This window comes from Ambystoma mexicanum, chromosome 14, assembly GCF_040938575.1.
Source record: "Ambystoma mexicanum isolate Mex_15411 chromosome 14, UKY_AmexF1_1, whole genome shotgun sequence".
NCBI lineage: Eukaryota > Metazoa > Chordata > Amphibia > Caudata > Ambystomatidae > Ambystoma > Ambystoma mexicanum.
This window is the reverse complement of record NC_090940.1, coordinates 628,971,985-628,996,240: the sequence shown is the minus strand read 5'-3', so window position 1 is coordinate 628,996,240 and position 24,256 is coordinate 628,971,985. Positions and strand designations below refer to the sequence as shown.

Sequence of the window (24,256 nt, the reverse complement as noted above, 5' to 3'; positions counted from 1 at the left end):
CTGCACGACGGATTTGGGCCTCGGAAGGCCTCTGGCCTCGGCCCTGCAAGTAGGGAGAGTGGGGGTTTGGACATACTCTACACTCTTGGTATATAGGTACACCTTATACATTTCCTACACTTAGCCCGCTGCCTCAAGGTGCGTATGGAGGTACCCCTTTTCAATTCTGCCCCAAGTGCAATCGCAAATACCCTTGGGTTGACAGGCACGCCACGTGCAATCTCTGCTTGCCGAGGGACCACCCCGAAGCGAACTGCAGAGCGTGTAGTAGGTGTAAACCTAAGACACTTAAGGACCGTTCGACGAAGCGTTGGGCCCACCACGCCAGGCAGGCGGCCATGGCAGCGGAGGGCGCCTTCAGCGATGGCAGCGACGCCGTGCTTTTGGACGGCGAGGGCATTACGGCGTCGAAAGACAGCCGAGCGCAGGTCCCCGACCTCGGAAGGTCGTCCGACAGGGCGGCTATGGGGAAGACCCCCGGCGACACAGGCGCTTCACACACCACCCACACTAAAAACACACGAAGTCCAACCGAGACTCGACGATGTCGAGTGCTCGGAAAGAGGCACAAACAGAACAGTCCGAATCGGTGTCCTCTGGGCGTTCGAGATCGCCGCATGACTCCAGGCAATCATCCACTCTTGACAAGAGTGCCTCGCTCCCTAGGCTAACGGAATTTAGATCGTAGGAAGACGAAGACGACTTCCACCCCTAGGCCGCACTCCAGGAGTCGGAGCCCGCAGACAAGATCAGCACGGCCCCACGTTCGAAGGACAGGGACTCTACCCCCGATCCTCAACGCCAGGCGTCGAAAACCTCCGGAGCCACAAAGGGACAGGGAAAACACTTTTCCACTCACAGGGAGGGGGGAAAACAGCAGAATAAGCAGCCTCTGCACTCTTGCACACCTGTGAAACACTCCACTCCTCCTAAACAGGCAGACAAGACCAGGTCTGCTGATATTTCAAAGAGCAAATCTACTCAAGATAAATCTCCAAAACTTTCTGAGAGAGTCATTCCCAGTTCCAAAAAATGGTCCAGTGATGACATAGATAGGGTCATGTCAAGGATGTCTTCTTTGGCAGACTTTTACGATAAAAATCCAGACCATTTCCTTTCATATGATCCACAAGGGGCTACACCCTCAGGCTCTAATGATCCTATATTCCGCCCCCCCCCCCCCCCCCCCGAGTAAAAAGCCCCGGTTTGAGACACTGATGAGGTCTACAGACTCCTTCGAGGTACAACCATACTCACGACCATACTCACTATATCAAGGAGAGACTTCCTTCGGTGAGGACCAAGATTTTGGCATGATAGAAGAGCAAACGAGGACGGGCTACTATGGGGACGATGAGGACCAGGAAGAGGAAGACCCTGAAACCTACAGAGTAGATTCCCCGGTAGAAAAGGAAGCCCCGGTTACCGACTCCCCTGTCGATAACCAACCCCTCCTGAACGAGGTTCTCGCACGTGCAGCAGAACATTTCCATATTGACACCCACGGTGTCCAGGAGGAGAGGGACTTCGCCGAGGAGTTAGTAGGAGAAAGGAGGCCTGTTGCCCAGACCATCCCTATCCTCAAGTCTATTCAGCGAAGAATAGACCCGTCCCTGGTGAACCCTAACCTCACCAGAGCAGTCAATTCCAGAGTTGAAAAACTTTTCAGGTCAGCCCAGTCTGACCCTCTCTATATAAGAGTACATCTGAAGCCAGACTCCCTAGTTGTCACTAACACTCGTAAGAGGGCTGGAACACCCTTGTCATCGTCCGAAGCTCCTCCAGACAAGGAGAGCAAAAAACTATTTGGTTTCGGCAGGAAAGTAGCCTCAACGTCCGCCTATCAGTCAAGGATTGCAAACTCCACCACCCTGTTGGCCAGCTACAACTGCCATCAGTGGGAAGAAGTCGCGGCACTCATAGCCTCTGCACCAGAACCCTTAAAGGGCCAGTTAGCTTGGATTTCCGCAGAGGGTAGAGCCGTGTCTGGTTGCATTTTAAAAGCAATTTTTGACGCCACAGACAACGCAGGCAGATTGATAGCAGAAGGTATTGTTATCAAGAGACATGTGTGGTTATGGCAGTCTGGTTTTAAGGCAGAAGAACAAGTTACTACTTACCTTGTAACGTTCTTTCGACGGGATGTTCCTCCGACGTATTCCTCATCTTAGATATCTCCTTCCAGCTCTGCTGGCCTCTGAAAAATTTTTCTCTAGAGGGCGCTGCGCGTCGACGTCCTCCGAGTCGATGTCCCTCGACAGCCGCCGTATCGACGTCATCCTGCCCATAAAGGCCACGCGCAGCGTCCGTTGCTCAAATCCGTTTTGTAGCCCACAATAATACCTTCTGGGCTAGACTAATCACCCTGAAGGAGCGTAAGCTGCAACAACAAGGGAAGTAGAACTGCGGGGATGGATGGGAGGGTCGATGAGGAATACGTCGGAGGAACATCCAGTCGAAAGAACGTTACAAGGTAAGAAGTAACTTGTTCTTCGAAGGGATTGTGTGCTCCGACGTATTCCTCATCTTAGATAGGCTCCCATAGCAATATTCTATTATTGGAGGAGGGCGTACCGACTTCACACTGTCTTCTATTGATGAATAGAATGCAGTACAGCCCTTCCAAACCTAGTCTCTTGACTGGAGGAGGAATCCAAATTGTAAAATTGTGTAAAGGTATGGACAGACGACCATGTAGCGGCCGCACAGATGTCTCTAACCGGCACGCCTCTTTTGAGGGCCGATGAAGCTGCAATACCTCTGGTCGAATGAGCCCTAAGGTTTTGAGGGGGCTCTTTCCCTGCCAGTTTATAACATTCCAGAATGGCTAGAATGATCCATCTGGAAATGGTCTGCTTAGTTATTGGTAACCCCAGCTTGTGACCTGTGTAACCTACAAACAGCTGGTCTGCCTGTCTTATCCTAGCTAGTCTACTAATGTAGAAACTTAAAGCCCTTCTAGGGTCTAGCCTGTGTAACCTCTCTTCCTCTTTCCCCGGATGAGGAGGAGGATAGAAAGATGGTAGGGTAATCTTCTGAGTGATATGGAATTCAGAAACCACCTTTGGGAGGAAATTAGGCTTCACTTGCAGGACAACTTTGTCTTTGTGAAAGATTGTGTGAGGGGGTTTACAAGAAAGAGCTTGTAATTCGCTCACCCTTCTAGCAGATGTAAGTGCTATTAATAAAACAGTTTTAAGGGTAAGGAATCTTAACGAACAAGAATGGAGTGGTTCGAAAGGTGTGCCCATCAGGAAAGTTAGGACTAAGTTTAAATCCCATAGGGGAACTTGGAATGGTCTTGGGGGATAAACATTGGTTAACCCCTTTAGAAACTGTATTACCAAGGGTAACTTTAAATAGGATGGTTCTTCCGCAGTGCGCTTAAAGATGGATAGCGCTGCGAGATAGCCCTTAATGGTGCCAACTTGAAGGCCTGAATTTGCCAAATATAGTAGGAAGGACAAAACCATTGGTGTACCACATGAAAAAGGGTCGATATTCTGTTCTCTACACCAGCTGCAAAATCTGTTCCAACGGCAGCTGTATAAAGACTTTGTTGCTGGCCTCCTTGCCAAAAGCAACACCTCCATAACATCATCAGGGAGGTCCCAATCCTTGTACTTGAGCCTTTCAGAAGCCAAGCGTGAAGGTTTAGGGTTTTGATGTCTGGATGGAGAACCTGACCTCCCTTCCACTCAGAGAGAACCTACTCACAGAAGTCGAATTGGAGGGCAGATGGACAAGTCTAGAAGGTCCGGGTACCACGTTCTCCTGGCCCAATCCGGGGCAATTAGGATCATGGTTCTCCGGAATCTTCTTTGAGGAATGACAGGGACCGGTGGGAACGCGTACAGAAGCGGAAACTGCCAGTCCACTATGAACGCGTCTCCCAGAGCTCCTCTCGGGGGATATTCCCTTGAGCAGAACAGATCGCATTTCCTGTTGAGGCTGGTGGCGAACAGATCCACCTGAGGGGTTCCCCAAAGGGCGAAGATCTCTTGAAGGACTTCCTGAGCTAGCTCCCACTCGTGGGAGACTGTGCTCTGCCTGCTCAGAGCGTCCGCTGTCAAGTTCTTCTCTCCGGCTAGGTGAACTGCCGATAGAGAGATTCCTTCTTGGATTGCCCAAAACCAGAGCTGCATCGCCTCTCTGCACAGGGGTAGTGATCCTACGCCTCCTCTTTTGTTGAGGTAATGCATGGCCACCGTGTTGTCCGTCATTATCAGGACGTTTTTCCCTTGTACAGCTGGCAGGAACGCCTTCAGCGCCAGTCTGATGGCTCTCAGCTCTAACAGGTTGATATGTAGTCTGGACTTTGATGGAGACCAACGACCGCTGATGGTCAAGTCGTTGGCGTGGGCTCCCCACCCCGTGAGTGAGGCATCCGTGACTACTGTTATCTCCGGCCAGGGTTGCCAAAAATGTTCTCCTTTCAGAATGTTCTCCTGACAGGCCCACCACTGAAGGTCTCGAGCCACCCTGTCGGGAACCTGAAGAAGATCTGTCATTCTCCCTGAGAATTGTGACCACTGAGTCCTCAGTGCCCACTGGAGGGATCTCATTCTCAGGCGAGCCTCTGGCACTAGGAAAATGCAGGATGCCATGAGGCCTAGCAACCTCAAAAAGTCGAAGGCTGGGAGACGTTGGGCATCTTGAAACTTGGTAACCATCTGTAGAATATCTTGAGCCCTCACCTCTGGTGGCGAGGCTTTTCCCAGGGAAGGGTCCAGGATCGCTCCTATGAACTGGAGTCTCTGCGATGGTACCATTTGTGACTTCTTTAAATTGAGGGAGAAGCCCAGTTTGTGAAGGGAGTGGCACACGTGATTTAGCTGGATCTGAGCTTGTTCTGAAGAAACAGCCCTGATCAACCAATCGTCCAGGTAGGGGTAGACGTGAATCTCTTCCCTCCTTAGACTTGCCGCCACTACCGACATTAACTTGGTGAAGACCCTCGGGGCGGAGGTCAGCCCAAATGGCAGCACCCGAAATTGATAGTGAGAGTTGCCAATTGCGAACCTCAGGTATTTCCTATGTTTGAGATGGATAGGCACATGGAAATAAGCGTCCTGAAGGTCCAGAGATACCAACCAGTCCTGGAACTGAAGGGCCTGGAGGATCTGAGAAAGAGTGACCATCTTGAATTTGTCTTTCCTGAGGAATTTGTTCAATTCTCGCAAGTCCAAGATGGGTCTCAGTCCTCCGTCTTTCTTTGGAATGAGAAAGTAAGGGGAGTACCAGCCCTTGTTCCTCTCCGCTACAGGTACCGGTTCTATGGCACCTTTCTCTAGCAGGTCCAAAATTTCCTGCAAGAGAAGCGGATCTGGAGCTTTCTGAGAGCTGTTCCCGGTGGATGACTGAGGTATGCGTAGGAAAGGCAGGCAGTAACCTTGGGCAACTGTTTCCATTGCCCAAGCATCTGACGTGATAGCCTGCCATACCGCCATATGTTGAGTCAACCTACCTCCTACAGGTGTCCTGTGAGGGAAGTCCTCAGAGTATTTTTGGGGCGGCTGATGCAGATGCCGACGGTCAAGAGGCACCTGCTGTTGCTGCGGCTTTTGAATATCTACCCCGTCCACCTCGGGTAGTTCTTCTTTGTCCCCTTTGAGCCGGTCGTCCTCTACCTCTTCCGAATGCGGAGTAGAAGCGAAAGGACTTGCCCCTCGCAGAGGTTCCTGTGGGACGAAAAGGTGTCTGACGGATTGCAGCGCTTAGGGATTTTGCTGCTGCTTTTGAAGTTTGCAGTTTCTCTAAACTGTCATCCGCCTTTTTCCCGAACAAAGAAGAGCCATCGAATGGCATGTTCAAGAGCCTGGCTTGCAAATCTGGGGCAAAACCAGACTTTCTCAACCAAGCGAATCTCCTGGTTGTTGCACTTGCCGCCATTGCTCTGCTGATACTGTCAGCCGAATCAATGCCCGTCTGGAGGGATTCGCACATAGCGTCTTTACCGTCCTGTATGATATTCAGGAACGCCTCCCTTTCTTCTCCCTCCGGGATGCAGTCAGCCGCTGTAGAAGCACACTCCCAAAGTGTATGGCTGAATCTAGCAAGGGTGCAAGTAGCATTAACAGATTTTAACGCCATACTACATGCCGAAAAAACTCTTTGCCATAGCATCATATTTTTTATCGTCCCTGTCCTGTGGGACGGTAGGATAAGCAGTCTTTACATCGGTAGAAGATGCTGCCTGTACCACCAGACTTTCTGGGGATGGGTGTTTTGACAAAAACTCCGGGTCTGTAGAGGATACCCTGTATTTTGTAGACAGTTTTTTATTTACTGCCGGGACGACATCTGGGGTTTCCCAGTTCGTCATAATCTTCCTCTGAAGAGCTTTATGAAAAGGTACCACAGGATCCTCCTGTGGACCTTTGTCAAGAATATCCGTGAGGTCATCTTGTTGGAAAGATTGTGAAGGTGCAGACCACCCCATAAACTCTGTGATCCTGGCCATTAAGGCTCTATAGGGGGTTTCAGCATGCTCCCCCGGGTCTGGCCTAGCAAACTCCACCTCAGGGGAAGTGTCTAACCCACTTGCCTCATGTAAGGAATCATGAAGATCCTTTAACCTGCGTTCTTCAGAGGAAAATTCCTCTCTAATTGGGGTTACAGGTCCCTGCAACTCAAATGTGTCTTCCTGTTCAGACAATTCACCCTCTTCCATAATTGAGGACATAGTTCTCAATTGTTCTGAACTCAAAGGGTGTAAACCCCATTTCCAAGGCAGAGGGTGCCGAACTTGTCATAATCGGCCTCGAAAACGACGATGTCGTCGACGTCGAAGGCTTCGAGCGTGGCGTCGAAAACAAAAGCGGAGGCCTCGATGACCGACAGAATTGGGATTCTGCTCGACAATCTCAAAGCCATCGTCATCGAGGACCTGGGGATAGTCACTGGGTGTGTCGTGACCGTGACTTTTCTTGGCGTCGACGCCCGTGTCGAAGCTGGCGTCGAGTCGACAGACCCGTGTGTCGAAGGTCCCTTCGACAATGGCGTCGAAGACACCGACCTCGGCGTCGACGGAACCTTCGAGGAAGGTTTGGAGGTCATAGTCCTACTCGAGGGTTCGAGACGCGCTCGAGAGGTTTCCTTCGCCGGGTACTGCAACTCGTGGCGTTTTTGACCTTCGGGTCTTTCGACCAGAGCATCGCTCTCGGCAGTCTTCGAGGGGGTCGAGGCCGCTTTCTCGAAGACGCTCATCATATTTTTGCGGAATTCCTCCCATTCAGCCCGGGAACTATGTTTCGTGGGGCAAGGGATTCTCTTTGGCGAAACAGAGGAAGAGGAAGACGGAGAAGGGGATCTTCGACGTCTCCTCTTCGAGTGCTTCGATCTCGAGGAGTGATGGGACCCACTCCGAGACCTGGAGCGCGAATGGTGACGAGGAGACGAATATCTCGACTTCGTCGACGAAGTAGAAGCTTTAAAAGTCTTACCTTTCTCCAGCTTCCCCCTACGCTCCTTCAGGGCCTTAGCTGTCATGGACATACAGTCCTCGCACTCCGAACAATGGTGTTCAGCTCCCAAACACCACAGACAAACTGAGTGTCAGTCAGCGACATCTTTTTCCCACAATCTCGACATTTTTTGAAGCCGGATCGAGGAGTTGTCGGTTCCGACGAAGAAGCCATCGAGTACGGATCGAATAACTCGAGGTAAATAGGTTTAACCTGACAAAACTGAGCAACGGTATTCCGAGGCACTGAGTAAGCGCGGAAAATAGGAACTGAGCAACGGACGCTGCGCGCGGCCTTTATAGGCAGGATGACTTACGGCGGCTGTCGAGGGACATCGACTCGGAGGACGTCGACGCGCAGCGCCCTCTACAGAAAAAATGTTCCGAGGCCAGCAGAGCTGGAAGGAGATATCTAAGATGAGGAATACGTCGGAGGACACAATCCCTTCGAAACCCAGGCATCATTGTTGGACAAACCGGTGGAAGCCGATCTGTTTGGTAAGGCGGTCGAGGACGCACTGAAGAATGCCAAGGACGAATACGAGACACTCAAGTCCCTTGGCCAGTTAACCAATAAACCCCCTAACCAGAGAGGGAATAGTAATTTGTCGCCCACACGGCCAAAATTCCCAGAGAGGGTCTAACTATTCCCAGGGGCAGGGTACAGAGTGGAACAGCCAACAGTCTACCCAGGGTTACGGCAGGGGTAATAGGAGAGGACGTGGTAAAGGCAGAGGCAGCCCCAGTAAAGGAGGCGGCACGCCTCCACCAAAGCAGTGACGCTCAGTTCAGGGTCCCTTCTCACGCAACCCCAGTAGGGGGACGCATTTCCAACTTCACCCAGGCTTGGGAAGGGATCACATCAGACAGATGGGTGCTGTCTACAGTATCCGAGGGGTACTGTATAGAACTACTGCAGCGTCCCCGGAACCATCCTCCACGACAAAGAGTACACTCTTTAGAACATCAGAAGATTCTCCTCGAGGAGATCGCCATTCTGCTAGCAAAGGACGCGATAGAACTCGTCCCGGGACGCCAGGTAAACAAGGGCATTTATTCAACTTACTTCTTTGTGCCAAAAAAAGATTTGACAATGCGCCCATTATTGGATTTACGGCCTGCCAACAAGTATGTAAAGCCCCAAAAGTTTCGTATGACTACGTGTGATGGTTTCTAATGTGCATTTCGCCTTCCGACCTATTTCCAACATGGCCGCCACTTCTGCACTAGGAAATCGTCCACTCCACAGTCTAGTTGAGACTGATTCCAAGATGGCCGCCGCAGCGGTTACCATCGCTAGCGTACAATGCAGGCTAGTTGTTAATTCCCAGGAAGCCTTGCAACCTTCCACCATCACTTCCTGTTCACTCTCTTATAATCCAGCAACAACAGAAGGAAGATGCGTTGCTACTCTCTCAGGAGCCGGCACACGCTTCGTAAGTTCGCCTCACTAGGATTACGAAGACATTCCCTCTCAACCATTTTTTGTCTACTTTACTCACCTTCTTGTTCTTCAATCCTCCCTTTTATTTCAGAAGGCTTTACGGAACCTTTCATTTTCATTTCCGGGATCGATTCTACTTCTAAGCACGCTTAGACCCGGAATCATCTCCATACCTCCCTCCAGGGAGTCTCTAGGTACTTATCTACTTTTCATCTTACTTCTTCAATCACTCCCGGCTATCGGATTTCTGTTTCTAACTCCTCACCCTTCCTTTATAGCAATACCTTGTTGGGAACCTCCAGATTTTCCTCATCCACTCAGGCTGGCTCAAAAGGACTTGGAAGTGAAAGGGTAGGCTTTCTCCTAGTTCATCCTACTCTTATAGAACTAGATAACATCCACCCTAAATCTTACGGGTCTTTTCTTTCCCTCATCATAGTGCTCTCTTACTTTTGCAACACGACAGAGATTCCTTACCTCTCCGCTCTCTTCATGTTTAGCACATGGTAAGCTCTTAGAACCCTCTATAGGAACTTCTCCTTTCCTTACTTTCAGGAATAACTGTGTTCATTTTTACCCACTATATTTAGCTCAGTTTCAAAGGCCTCTCGTCTCAAACAGCCAGAAGGAATACCCAGACCAGCTCTCACCGGGTCTCCACAGGAAGACAACGCCCACCAGCAGCTCTTCCAGGGTTTTATCCCCCACAAGGGTTTCCCTCAGTTTCACGAAGGACAAGCTCTTGCATGTCCTTTGAGGAGTTCTCAGGAGGATTTCTCCTATTCTTCGAAGATCCACCAGGGTTTCTTCAGACATCTGTTCACCATATATACCCCAGGTAGGTGGTTTTTTTGTTTCTTCCCAGTGTATTTCGGAACAATTTTGTTGTCTTTACAAAACAGTTAATCCCCCTCCTAAAAAAGGGGGATTACATGGCAACCTTGGATATGAAAGATGCCGATTTTCATATTTCCATGTTCCCAGCGCACAGAAGGTACTTGCGCTTCAAGGTGGACAGTCGGCACTACCAATTCAAGGTACTGCCCTTCGCGATAGCTTCGGCACCAAGGGTATTCACCAAGGTACTGGCGGTGGCGGCTGCACACCTACGCAGGGAGGCAATCCCGGTGTACCCTTATCTGGACGACTGGCTCATAACGGGGGAAACCCCAGCAATTTGCAGGACAAACATTCAAAGGACTATCGACCTCCTCCACGAATTAGGCTTCTCAATCAATGAGAAAAAGTCAAGCCTGGTGCCAAGCACCTCCAAACAGTTCCTAGGAGCAATCCTAGATACTCAAGAGGGGTTGACATTTCCTTCAGAGGAAAGAATTCGGAATATACTACTGCAAATTCCACAATATCAGTCCGGTCACCAAATAACGGTACGCAAAGCAATGCGTTTGCTGGGCATGATGGCGTCATGTATTTACCTGGTCCCCCACGCGCGCATGCGTCCCATGCAGGAATGGTTGGCGAAACAGTGGTCTCAGGCAAGTGGTCAGTGGGACGATCTAGTGGTCGTTTCGCCAACACTAGTACAAAGCCTTCACTGGTGGACAAGAGAGAATCTTGCACAGGGAAAGCCCTTTTACGATCCCGAAGTACAGGCAGTAGTCACTACCGATGCATGTCTGATGGGGTGGGGAGCTCACCATCTCCACCACACAGCTCAGGGTCTATGGTCTCCCTCAGTCGCCAAGAACCACATCAACCTGCTAGAGCTTCTGGCAGTATTCAGAGCGCTTCAAGCGTTCAAGCCCCATCTACTAAACCTGTCAGTGCAAATCCGGACAGACAGCACGACAGCCATGTTCTACTTGAACAAGCAAGGAGGGACTCGTTCGCCAAATCTGTCCAAGCTTACCCAGAAAATCTGGATAAGGGCACTCAGACGGAACATCTTCCTGTCATCACAACATGTTCCAGGGGAGCTCAATTCCCTAGCGGATGCTCTGAGCAGAGACTCCCTCCCAGAGGAACACAAATGGGTTCTACACAGAGAGGTCGTAGAAGATATCTTCTCTCAGTGGGGTTTCCCCACTATAGACTTATTCGCCACAAGCGAAAACAGACAATGCCCAGGATTTGCATCCAGGTTCCCCCAACCAGACTCCCAGGGGAACGCCCTGTGGATGAACTGGTCAGGGATGTTTGCGTACGCTTTTCCACCAACTCCTCATCAGGAAGGTGGTCAACAAGATGAACGGCACACATGCACTTCCTACACCTAGAGGCGACTTAAATAACTAGGACACTGTGGATATTGATATGTCACTGGCACATTTAGAGCAATACTGAGTTTGGTGTTAAAGAAAGGGTTTTAGGGAATAAAACAAAAAGGTCAACAAATATTCTTAAGCAGGTAAGTACTTTTGAACCCCAATGCAAAGTAAATTAACCCTTTCCCAGCCCCACAAGTGATCTAATGTGTGACCTTTGTTGAGGGATAGTAAAAGCACAAAGTCAGAGGTAGGAAGAGTCTTTCAGGGGGCCAGCACAGCCAATGTTAATTGAGCAAGTCTAGAAGACTTGAAGCACTTCTTGTAGTTAAGTAAAAGTCTTGCACAATGTTTTAGAAGTTTTTAAAAAAAATGAAATCACTGTAGGGCCACAAGCTGTGAGGCTTGTGAGGGGCAAAGCTGCAAGCAACTCTGCAAAAGCAACCAAGACAAGTCTCAGAGCTAGTCAGTCAGGCTGCACACAAGAGGCAAGTCCCCTTAGTTTTACAGTACCTTTGGTTAGAACAAATTGGTTCCAGCTGGCTTGTGTCCTGTGTAGGTCTGCAGATCCTTTGTTCATTGGCCTCAGTTGTGGGGACAAGAGGGAGGACGTCTGGGGACTTCTGCACTACAAATGGAATGTCGATGGCAGCAATTGGCAAACTTCACATCAGCTGCACTTCGCGGTTTCAGCTTCTCGGGACCCTCGCAAAACCACCACCGTGGTTCTCGGATACCTTATACCTTGGACTTTCTTCACATCTGGGGTCCAGCACTCTGTTGAGGTGGCTTAGGCTTGGTCAGTCCCACTTCCTGGGAATCCGGAGGATCTTCCTGAAGCTCGGGGTCTGACTTAAAGACACTCACTCGATTCTGGTGTTCCTCTCCCTGGCACTCTGTTCGGCAGCAGCAATAGAAGTACAGCCAGCTGCGAGAGGATTTCCAGAGGAGCTTGTCTTGGGGACGATTGGTCCCACCAACCCAAGGGGAGAAGTCATCCTTTACAGGGCTTCTCTAGTAGAGGTGAATTCAGAGCTTCAGCACAGCAGCAGGGAAGCAGGGCTTCACCGGGCAAACCAACGGTCCAGGAGTTGCAGCAGGCATCTCTTCCAAGTTCTTCTTCGGATTCCTTAGTGCAGTGGTCGACTCTGCCTTCCAAGCCAAAAGCCTCGCCTTTTATGCAGGTTTCTCCCATTCATTTGCAGCCTAGCTGTCAATCACACAGCAGAGTGGCTGTCCTCCAAGGACAGCCAATCAATCACCTTTGGGTGCATTCCTGCAACCAAGGGGATTAATCACAGGGCGTTTCGGGCACCTCCCTCACTTCCTGCCATTGGCAGACATACTAGAGCCAAAGGCGGGCTTCAGGAGTGAAGCCTACAAAAAAGAAAAAAACCGAATAAAGGGACCAAACCAAGTCTGGCGCGCAAAGTAAATCTCAAGAAGGACCTTTCCAACAAGAAATGGTGAAAAAAGGCGGCCAGGACCATTTTGACAAAATGGGCACCCATGGGTACTTTACTGCAATTGCAGCCCGTGGTAGAAACAATGGTAGGAAAAAGTAAACCACCGCCACCAGCCATTAATTGTGGAAAGGGGAACATAAAAATGTTACATGAGAAACTAGACGAAGGGGATACTAAGTAACCCCTCCAGAACCCTATTGTAAAATAGTGTGTGCTGGGTCTAGAAAGTTACAAAATGTAAGTAAAGTTAATTTCACTTCACTGCTCTCGGAAACAGTACTTTCACCAAGAGAAGGTATTTAAACGTTTGGGAAATCTGGAAGACTTCCCTGTGCCACTGCACTGAAGGTGCTGTGTGTCACAATGTAAAGATGATGCCTATGGAGTTTGTCAGACTCCAAAGTCAAAATCAAACCAAAACACCTGGGTGAGAGAAAAAGGGCTCACTCACTCCAATGTTAAAATTAAAAAGTCCCAGAGTCCAGCAAAAGTGCTGGGGGCCTCTAAGAAGGGGGGGAATTAGACACTAAAATGAAAATTCTCCCTAACAGTTTACTATAACTTTGAAATGACTAATGTACTAACGAAGCACGCAACATTTCAAATACAGTGACTTCCTTTTAATTCTCTTATAACTTCTTGGGTTCCCAAGAGGTAAAGTTGGATTCGCATCCCCTTTACATTGATTCTAGAGAGCCAACACACCCCAATTTATGTGGAGTGCTGGGGACACAATGTATCCCCTTTCTTACTTCCCTGGTAACATTGTTGTTACAATTGCAAGTTTACTTAAATGGCTGGTGGCAGTGGTTATGACTTTTAGTCATTATTACTCGCAGGCCGTCAAATTAGTCTCGGTAATGCACACGAGGGCCACCATTCTGCAAGAACAGTGGGCTCCTTTTTTCACCATTTCCTGTTTGCTTGTTGTTTCCTAGGTCCATCTTTTGACATTCTAGGCAGGAACGACCTCGGCTGAAGTTTTGTCTTCGGCAGGAATCCTTTGTATTACATGCCAAGGTTCCAGAGTGTCTGAAAAGGCAGGAAGCGAGGGAGGAGTCAAACTCTGCAGCCCTTGGTCTTTCATCTTGCCTTAAGAGAACCAAGTCCCACTGGGGGGTTGGCTGTCCCGAGGGTAAACTGGAGGGAGAGTTTGTAGAAGTTGTGCTTTAGTTCCTGATAAATACTCTGAACCTAAAAGCTGCTGACAAGTTGACCATTGAGATTAATCCCAAGAGCAAGATGAAGAAAAGATATCTGTAGCGATTTCCAGCGACCCGAGAGCCTACTCTAACCAGAGCCTGATGCAACCCTTCCTTCCAATCGTCCTCGGGGTCCCGAATGCAACATCTCCTAGCCAGAGGCGGGTGAGACCCACTAGTCTCAAGACAACCTGCATTTTGAGCCATCCCACAACGTGCTCCAACCTTGCTGGGCTGCAAACCACCAATACCCTAGGATCTCGAGCCTGCATACGGTGCATGGCCTTACGAAGTCTGAACCTCGCTGAAACGACTCCTGCTGCATATCCAGAAAAGGGATTTGAATTCTTGAAGTCCCCTCACCGGAGTGCAAGACCAGATTATTGAAGAGAATCTGACTGGCGATATCAGTTCTTCGTCTAGCCCCAGTAAAAAGGTACCAAATCCACAAGCCATGAGAATCCGTACAGAAACCTTTGCTGGAAACCTCTGATGACTGCTGCTGCAAGTTCCCATCCAGTGTCCAGTTCCATCGTCTCCAAACAAAGAATCCAGGTCCTGTGATGCTGCATCGTGAAGACATCCACTCCAAAACTCTTTTGTCCTAAGTTTTAGGCAAGACTTGGTGCAGTCACACAGACTACACAAGACTTACCTGCTTGGCATTAGGTAACCCACCTTTTGGTATAGGTCTGTACTACACAAGTTGGCAGTGTGACTGAGCAGCCATGCCTATCAAGAGGGGTACATGTGAGCTGTAGAGCTGTAAAGATGAAATCAGTCGATACAAGTAAGCAAGCACCACTTACACTCAAGGTTTCAGTTACAAACAATTGCCTTTTTAAAAAATGCTTTATTAAAACGAATGTTAAATAAATGTTTATTTATAACAGTTAAAGTAGACTTTGCAATGACTTTCCAAAAAAATCAATGAAGCCAGTGAATACTCTTTGGAGATGCCAATATATTTCTCCTACACCATGAAGTGACTTCAATAACCAGGATAGTATAGCATTAATATAAACACCAATATACTTGAGATTCTGAGTTTTAGAAAGGACAGGTTAAGGAAAAATAGAAAGGTTAGAACCGTTTCTTATCCAGTGAGGACAGTTTTAACCCTACAATGAAATCTAGGTAAGCTTTTCCCTGCAGTAAAAGTGTTCAACAATCTACACCCTGTGCAGGGACAAGCAATGCCAAAGTCAATGGATTCAGGAGAGTTTATTTAGGGAGCCAGGACAGCCAAAGTCATTTGGACAAAGTCCATAGTTCTGATGCACTTCTTGGGAAAAAATCTTTCACAAAGTTAGATAGTTGAGGAAATCGCTTGTAGGAACACAAGCTGTTAAGCCTTAGCAAGGGCAGTTGAAATCACCTCAGAACGTTAAGCAGGTGCAAATCTAAGTGAAACCGCATGATTTAAGGCAACAAGGCAAGTACCTGCAAGCCTAAAACAGTACCTTTGGTTAGAAGAACAGTGATCCAGCTGGATTCAGTCTTGCTCAAGTAAAGCAGACTCTGGTTCCTGAGCCTCAGTCAAGGGGACAAGAAGGGCGACGCCTGGAGGGCTCCTGTGCAGTACACAGGAAGGTTGGCAGCTATGGGCCATCTTCGATTCAGCGGCAATTTGCGGTTTCAGCACTTCGCAAACAGCACTGGTGCAGATTGATCATCTACAGTTGGACTTTTCTTGCTCCCTCAGTCCTCGACTCTGGATTTCCTGCTTCTGTAGTGTGCTTAGGAGGCACCTGGCGCTTTTGGCCGGATTTGTTCCGCGACAGGCATTGCGCTCCATTATGGACACTCGAACCCTGGCATTGGGCTTCTGCAGCAGCTGAGAGGCAGAGCAAGTCATGGATTGCACCAAAGTGGAGTTAGTCTAGGTGTTAGTTGCTAACCCAAGGAAATAAGTCATCCGTCCAGAGCTTCCCTATCGATCTGAAAAAGGAGGTCAGCACAGCAGCAGGGCTTCACCAGCAATTCAAAGCTCCAGGAGGTTGCAGCGGCTTCTCTTCACAATTTCTTCAGATGTTTCTTCCAGTGGTCAACTGCCTCTAGTCCCAAAACCCTTACCTTTTAAGCAACATGTTCCCATACATGCACAGCCTAGGCTGTCAATCACAGCAGAGTGGATGTCCTTTCAGGACAGCCAGCCGGCAAATCAGGACTGGTTTCAATCAGACATACCTAGAGTCCAAGGACAGGGGAGTTTCGGGACCCTCCCTCACATCCTGTCCTTCCAGACACTGAAGCCAGGGCGGGCTTCAGGGCTGAAGCCCGCCAATGGCAAAACACACAAAGGGCTCAAATCAGTCTCAACACACAGAGTAAAAGCCAAGAAAAATAGCAAAAACAGAAAATGGTGAAAAAAAAAAGATGGGGGCCATTTTGACAAAATGGACACCCAGGGGTGCTCTACTGCAGCTGAGGGTTCAGCCTGAGGTAGAAAAGCGCATTGGTTGTAAAAACTCAACTACTGCCACCAGCCATTTAAAGTCGTGAGGGTAACAAAAAATGTTGCATGAGAAAGTCGGATAAGGGGTTTTACCTTACTATTCTTGGGAACTGTAGTTCACTGAAGACAAGGTATTTAAACCTTAAGAGAAATCCAAACTATTTCCTAGTGACACTGCACTGAAGGTGCAGTGTGTTCACTATACAAAAAGCAGATTGATATGGAGTTTGTCAGATTCCGAAAACCGTGAAATCATAAAATCCAATCAGGGAAAAACACATGAGTGCGAAAAGGGTCCCACTCACTCTGGAGTTGAAATGGTCCTAAGTTCAGCAAAAGAGCTGGGGGGTCTCTAAAGTAGAAGGGAATTAGCACAGAAATGAAAATTCTCCCCAACACTAAGGTACTATGTTGGCTTGGGTAATACTTGCCTTAAGTCTTGTGTGAATCCAGAGTGGGTGATTTGTGTGGTTGGGCGTTTGCCTATACCACTTGCACAGGCCTACAGTTGGAAAGCAAATCGGGAGCCTTCTCTGAACACGTAACTAACTCTGAAACTAATCCTTACTTGTAAAAGAAGATGGATATCCTCTGGAACGTTGACTTTCCTGCAACTGAACCCTATCCGGACTTTCCCACAGCTGGCACCTAGACCACTAGGGTCCCTCTTCTGCCTCAGAGAGAACTCATTCCATAGACTAGGGAAGGAGTCGGATGATAAGGATTCTGTCTGGAAATTGTAACAAGTATAAAAGAACTTATCCATTAGTGTTGCAACTGTAACGATTGCTAGTGCAAGCCACTAATAGTTAAACAGTGGAACTGTCATTACTGTCATTTTCCTGTAATAATTGTGGGGACGAGCCACTACTATTTAAGCAGTCACATGTAAAAGTACTAACTTTGCATGGAGCCTCCCCCCCCCCCCCACCACCCCCTTTGACAAACTAAGTAGTAATGGTACCGTTTTGTTATTCCTAACTAAATGAGTGTAAAAGCTTACAAATAAGGTTTACCTACCTTGAAATACATTGTCTCTTTCTTAAAGTGTACCATTGTTTTTTTGACTTCCCTGCTATGCTTTATACAGATCTAAAACAGTCTGGTCTATGAGTTGCCGGTAGTCCCTCTTAAACGTATATAGGTCTTACTTACCTTGAATAGCTGCTGCTCTTTCAAACTTGTAACACTGGGTTGTGCTTCCCTGAATTGTTTTGGTGCTATTCTAAAATAGTTTCATAAAGTTCTTACTTACCTTAGAAACTGTATTATACACTTCTTAAAAGTATACTTCGTTAACTAGCTATTAGGAAGAAGATAGTTATCAATAGGTTAATTACCTACTTTGAAATACACTGTCTTTCTTAAAGTGTAATTGGGATGTGCTTGCCCAGGATTGCTTAGTGCATTCTAAAATAGTTATTGAGTGTTCTAACTTATATTTGAGTAGCTTAAGGCCCCTCCAGAAAATATATGAGTTGCTTTACTAGCTCTGAACTGTGTTCTACAAATTAATATTGGTTGCTATGGTTGGTGCGGACGGTACGGATGCTGCGGCAGATGGTACATATCTGCATCTCCTATATATGCTATGTACCTGTATCCCCATGTTATCTAGACCACAGATTTACCCTATTCATCCTGTCGCTTTATATACGTATACCGCTATGGACGTCCCTCTGTCCTGTTCTCGTACCTGGTTGCAGGCGCTTTACTGATAACCATCATATCACACTACTACGCTTACTCTCTCCTATACACCATCACTCAACTAGAACACAGCTAAACCATGGTAAATTCAGACTAGCTGTTCTCATAGCAACATGACCCCACAAACACATCATCCTCATAAAACGCAGCTAGCTGAGCACATTCTGGCTAGCTTAGGCGTCTCCTCAGGCCTAATGCAGCCATAACTCAGTCTGGGTGTCCACCATCGAGACTGACCACATCCAACTGATTTCCTCAGCACCACACCTACCGTTACGAAGGAGCTGTCATGCAACAACCACACCAGCTGCACACATATCTGTTGCGCCCACACACCATACGTCTCTCTCCCTCTACTGATTTGAACTGCAGTTTCCGAGGGCGTTCCACCTACCAGCACTTTGAGGTCATACCAATATATAAGGCGCTATATAAATGCCAACTAACATAACAAGGTGTATACTTCTAACTGGGTTAGTTTATTAAATGGTTTCTGTAACTGAGTGTCACTGCATAACTGACAGGGTCTACTACCCTTTATTACTGATGGTATTCTTAAAAGTATACATAACCTGGTTTTACTTCCCAAGAATAGCTGACTGCCATTCTGGATGTGTTGTAGGTTTTATTCACCTGGACTGCTTATTGTAATCAAAATAAGGTTATACTTTGGGTTGCAACCCATAAATATTGAGTGGTTTTTATAATTGTGTTTACATGATATGTTATAGTACTTCTTTCACCAAGATTTATCTGGGCCTACTTGTATTTAAATAAACCATTTATTTGTTTACAATACATAGCCTTTCAGTGGTTCTTTCGACCATATGTATGCTACAAATTCTTTGCACCAAGCTACAGCCTCTCTCCCTTCCAAGATAACCCTGGCTGCTCGGTCTATACTACCAACATTTTCAGATGGTACAGCCTTAAACTAAGAGTGGCGCTAATGTACTGTCTCAGATGTATTGTTTTATGAAGCATTAGTGGAACTTACAGTCCCCAATGTTCAAATAACCTCTTTTGAATATTGTTTTTAGATTTACCTACTTCACTTCTAGCAGTAATTACATCTTCAAAATGAGTTTTAAAAAATGACTCAATGATGTGCTCAGATTCAAAGTGGAGTTAGCTTTATCAGAACTTAAGATGTTAATGTTCTGATGTTCACATTTAGCATTCTCCTATTGACTACAAGAGTTTTTACCACTATGAATGTGGGCAACATTGTGAAGGGGAGTCTTACTCCTGATAAACTATGACAGTTTTCACAATCACCAAGATGGATGGCTTTGGGAAAGGAAACCTCACTCCGACAATAAGCCATTACATATTCTGGCATCACTGAAATCTCTCCCTCTGAGTAAGACAAATACTGCGTCTCTCTCAACCGAGTCCTCCTGTTCCCTTGGGGCCCTTCCCCCTCCTGGGTGATCCTCCCGGGTGATCCTCCCAGCTAATACTACCCCCAGGGTCCGGGTCAGGATCAGCGTCAGGGTCAGGATCAGGTAGCGGCTGCCTTTCCTTGGCCACCTGGGAGGAGACGCTAGGAAGTCTTTGTGAGGACTCTGCAGGATTCATCACAGCATACTGAGATGCATATAGGCTCTTTTGCACGATTGTGTGTTGGATGCCTCTATGGGGGTCTATTGTGGCAGATGTGCGTTGGTAGTCAGTAGTTTGTTGCATTATCAATATTGAATTGTTGATCATGGACTATGGTTTTCTTCAATACAAATGGATTTGCCCAAAAATTCAAATGCATTCTAAAGGTTGGGTGTCAATGCACACAACTCAGATTGTGAAAAGTCACATCTAGTGATAGTTTGTTTAGATGTGACTAGGAAATTCCTCTGTGTACCAAGGGCACTCTGCTAGAAACAAAATGAGCTATTCTGTCAGATCTGATAGAAAAACATAATGTGTAAGTGGTAACTCCTATGTTACACCTTAAGCAGCTCTTGCGTGACAAGCATGTGTTGCTTTCATTATTCTCTTAAGAGTTAGTTATGAAATAATTGCACATAGCAGAAAACATCAAGAGTGAAAAATACACAATTTACCCTGTTGTGTTGACTGTACACACCAATTCAATGCGTTTTGCTGCAATCCTTTCTGTCCGACAGTCACATTTGATTTTTTCTCCAAGTTAATTTCAGTTTTAATTTTTTTCATTGGAGGAAGCAATTCTTGATCTGCACACTGAAGAGGAAAAGAGTTGCTATTTCTCAAAAGTCAAAGGCACCAGACCAACGTGTTCCAAATGTCATCAGCATTAAGAGAGAAAAGTCAGCAGCTTTCTCAACAAGTGTAGGAAAAGGACACTCCCAGATATTGCAGAAAGGACTAGATGATGCCATCGAGTTGAATTACCCCCCCCCCCCCCCCCCAAATTCCCCCCGTTGCAGACTGGATGGGTAGTAGGACCCTCATAATGCAGTTAGGAAAATCTTCAGTTTAAAACCTTTGTTTATGATCTGTCTTTGGGGTGACTCGCCTGGTGCTACTGTCTCTCTGGTTACCAACATGTAGGTGTAATAATTGCTGCACTGTGTCAAAGGACTGTAAATTGCTTATGCTAGCTTAGAAAACTAGTTTACCTACAAAACAACATACAATCCTTCTGCCCAGCTAGCCACTCCTATGCATGAGCCACCCACCCAACTCAGCTCCTGTAGAGCTAACAAGTGAATTTGAAGATCACTTTTTATACACATTTAAGCAAGGGATGAAAACTACCAACTTGCAGCATGTGGGCAGGGTATAGCGCTGGGCAATCTTGCTCTTATTGGAAGGGTACACTAAAGTATAGTTCTGTTTATCTAGGATATTTACTGAAACATATACTCTATTATAAAGCCAAGCATCAAGAAATATCTAGCGAACAGGCAAACACTTAAAACAGTCATAATTCTTATGAAAACAGCAAGGTATCTAGAAAAGTAACATCTAACAAGTTTAAGTAGTAGTACACACATGCAGGTGAGGAAAAGGTTTTAGGAAATTTTGTATAAAAATGTTCTAAACTTTGTAAAAGCAACAAAGTTTAAGGAACGTTTTTCTAAAGTCCAACTAAGGGCTTCATAAAACCATACATCTGAGAGTATATAAATCCGCTTAGTACAAGGCTGTATCACCTCGGAACATTTGGTACGATGGGCCGAGCAGTCAGGCTTATTTTAGGAGGGAGAAAAGGCTGCAGCTTGTTACAAAGAAATTGTAGCATGCATATGTTCCAAAGAAACACTATGTATTGTAAAAATATATAAAAATAAAGGGTGTATTTAAATACAAGTAGGTCAAGAAGATCTAAAAAAGGTAACTCCCATCTCGTCCAACTTAGTAATACGAAGCAAAATTAAAATTCAGATAATTTTTTTGAATGCGTCATTCACAGGTTACTTGCCCAATATCGGATTTCTGCTGCATAGACTTATTACGCATTCAGAATACAACTTTCCCACGTCACGCAAAACGATTAGGTGAAGTATCAAAAATGTCAGTTATCTTTGGTAAAACAAACCTAAAAATGTTGAGGCTTTGATTCCTGACTTTTTTCTTTCAAATTTCTTTATAACATTTTTTTGTCAAAAATTGAAGATGAGTTTATCTGAAGAACAGATGGATATCTAAACATGTAGAGCCCATCTTATAAATTGTCATTTGGAATTTTATCACAATGTTTTTCATGAATAATATGATGCACTTTTGAATGTCCCCCCCCCCTCCACATCTAGCTGACTCACATACTGACACAGCACCTCTCTGCTCTACTCTTCTATTTCTGATACTCTTGATGTTCTTGCCCCCCATCATGAGGATCTGTTTGAAGTCCAAAGCAAAGTGCAATACCTGGTATGACTCCAGCCAAGCTACACTTAAGCGTAGTGTAGAGCGGCTGAGGAAATGGAGGGCCTCTTGTTCATCCTCAGAAATAAACTGGCTTGTCGCCTGCTCCAAAAGGCAATACCGACACTCTGTCCTCACCAAGAAGAGAGCCCACATTCAAGCCTGTCTCTGCGGCAGCCAACAACTCTGCGAAACTTAATCTGCAAGGAGCTGGCCAACCCTGCTGCAGTCTCTACCCCCCTGTTGCCTCACAGGCTCTTTGCAACGCCCTTGCCCATCACTTCATCTAAAAAACCCAGGACATCCTATCCACCCTCTCCTCCACCCCCCTCTCCCGCTGTGCATGCAGACACTCTTTAGCCGCCACCACCCTCCCCACCCTATTTCTCGCCCTTTCCTCTTTTCTCCCCCGACAAGGTCGCCAGACAAGTGAGATCTATGAAAGCCTTGTCAAACCAGGTTCATCCCCGTTCCTCCAAAACCATCGAGGACCACATTGATACCCTCGCTCCGGCCCTTGCCGATTTCTGCCTCAGGAGCCTTCCCTCCCACTCTCCTCTGCAGCACTCCTTGTGCATCCCCTTCTGAAGGGACCCACAGCTGATCCTTCCTGTCTGCTAACTATCGCCCAATTTCCATTACTCCTTTTTCTGGGCAACTCATCAAACAACTGGCCATCTCGCAGCTTAACCTTCATTCTGATTCTGTTGGTCGTCTCCACGACCATCAGCCTGGCTTCAGAGCTGTCGTAAGCACAAAAACTGTGCTCCTGAAGAGCCGTGAATATCTGCTCTCCAACCTTCACTCTAACATTCCCTCTGTCCTTACCCTACTCAATCTCTCTTCTGTCTTTGACACGGTCAAGCATACCATCCTGCTCAACTGTCTCAGTGGAAACTTGGGTATCACAGATCAGGCTCTGCCCTGGTTGACCCTTTCCTTTCTGAACAACCCTCCCAGTTCCAAATTGGGTCCTTCCTAACATCCATCTCCCTTTCTTCCTGTGGTGTTCCCCAGGGGTCTAACACCTCTCCCTGGCTTTTCAACCAATGCCTGGCAACTCTGGCCCACTGCATTGCCATTTTCTGCTCCAATTTCCAGTGCTAAGCTGACAACACAACTCCTTTTCCAGCTTCCCTTGGCCACCTCCTCTCCTTCTCAAGATTGGTGTGCTGCCAATGATCTTTGCCTGAATGCCAGTAAGACGGAGATGCTTCTCATTGGCACACCTTCACCCTCCTTTCCCTCACTCCGTGGCCGGCCTCCCTTGGCCCTTCTCCTACCCCCCACATGTGAGGCCAAGAACCTCGGGGTCATCTTCAACTCCACACTGTCCTTCTCTGCCCACATCTCCAAGGTCTCTAAAAAGTCAAACTTCCTACTTCACCTCCTCAGAGGTACGCTGCCTTTCCTCTCCTTCACCCGAAGCTCACTGTCTCCCAATCCCCGGTTCTCTCTAGGTTGGTCTATTTTAACAGCCTCCAAATCTCCTTGCCTCTACTCTCCGCCCTTTGCAATTAATCCAGAATCGGACTGCAAGACTTGTCCTTGGCCTCAAGCCCTGGGATCGTATCTCTCCAGCCCCGAAATCTCTCCATTGGCTCCCAGTGGATGCAAGGATTAAATTCAAAACCCTTTGCAATGTCCACAAGGCTTTTTGGGGCCTGGATCCAAAAGCTATCCCTCCTCAAATACCTCCCTACTCGAGCTCTTTGCTCCTCCACCACTAACTCCCTCAGGGTCAGTCGTTTTTCAAAGAAACGAGCTGCGGGTAGATTTAATCAGCTGGTACCTCCCTCTGGAATAGCCTCCCTGCAACTCTGAAACTCGAGAACAATCTCTGGTTCCGTAAGCACCTCAAGACCTTACTTTTTGCTTCTGCCTTCGCTCCTCTTCTCCCCTACTGATCTGCTCTCTCTCGGCACCGTGCACCTGGCCTACCCTCCGTCTCCCAGTCCCAGGTACCTGCTCACCCTGCCACTCACCCGCACTGCCTCTGGGCCACCCCCCCTTGCACTGGAGTCTGTATCTTTACCCATACAGTCCCCTCCCCCCTTCTGTTTCTCCTGCACTTATGAGACATACCCCGTCTGCTTCATCAGCCCACCATTTCCTGGTTGCACTATACTGTGTGTTGCCTTTATAATCTATTTTTTATTTATTATGTATCCGTTTTCCTTTTCTCTCTCCGCACATTCCACTTCTCTCCCTCCCCCTACCCCCAAACTGCCCCCCCTTCTTCCATGCACTTTTCCCCTTTCCCACTCGCGTGTTCTCTGCATTACTGGGCCTAGTAAGATAGTTTTTTTTGTTTCTCCTTTGTTCCCCTCCCTTGCCTCGTTGCGCTCTGAAACACTTGTGCACAAGCGCAATATAAATAAAATATCAATGTAAAACTTGATTACTTCATCACTAGTAAATAAAACACTGACTAAAC

At 47.2% G+C, this 24,256-nt stretch overlaps 1 protein-coding gene across 4 annotated transcripts in view; it reads right to left on the bottom strand.

Moving 5' to 3' along the window:
- The window catches only part of ZNF839 (zinc finger protein 839), a 239,824-nt gene that overhangs the window by 35,837 nt on the left and 179,731 nt on the right, over positions 1 to 24,256 (bottom strand). For 2 of the 4 annotated variants that reach the window (XM_069638093.1, XM_069638094.1), the window contains exon 7: positions 20,034 to 20,172. The exons of 1 other annotated variant lie outside the window; for it this stretch is intronic. In XM_069638093.1, coding sequence (XP_069494194.1) covers positions 20,034 to 20,172 — 139 coding nt within the window. The remainder of the gene's footprint in view (positions 1 to 20,033; positions 20,173 to 24,256) is intronic. One more of the 4 variants, XM_069638095.1, reaches the window with a different exon arrangement.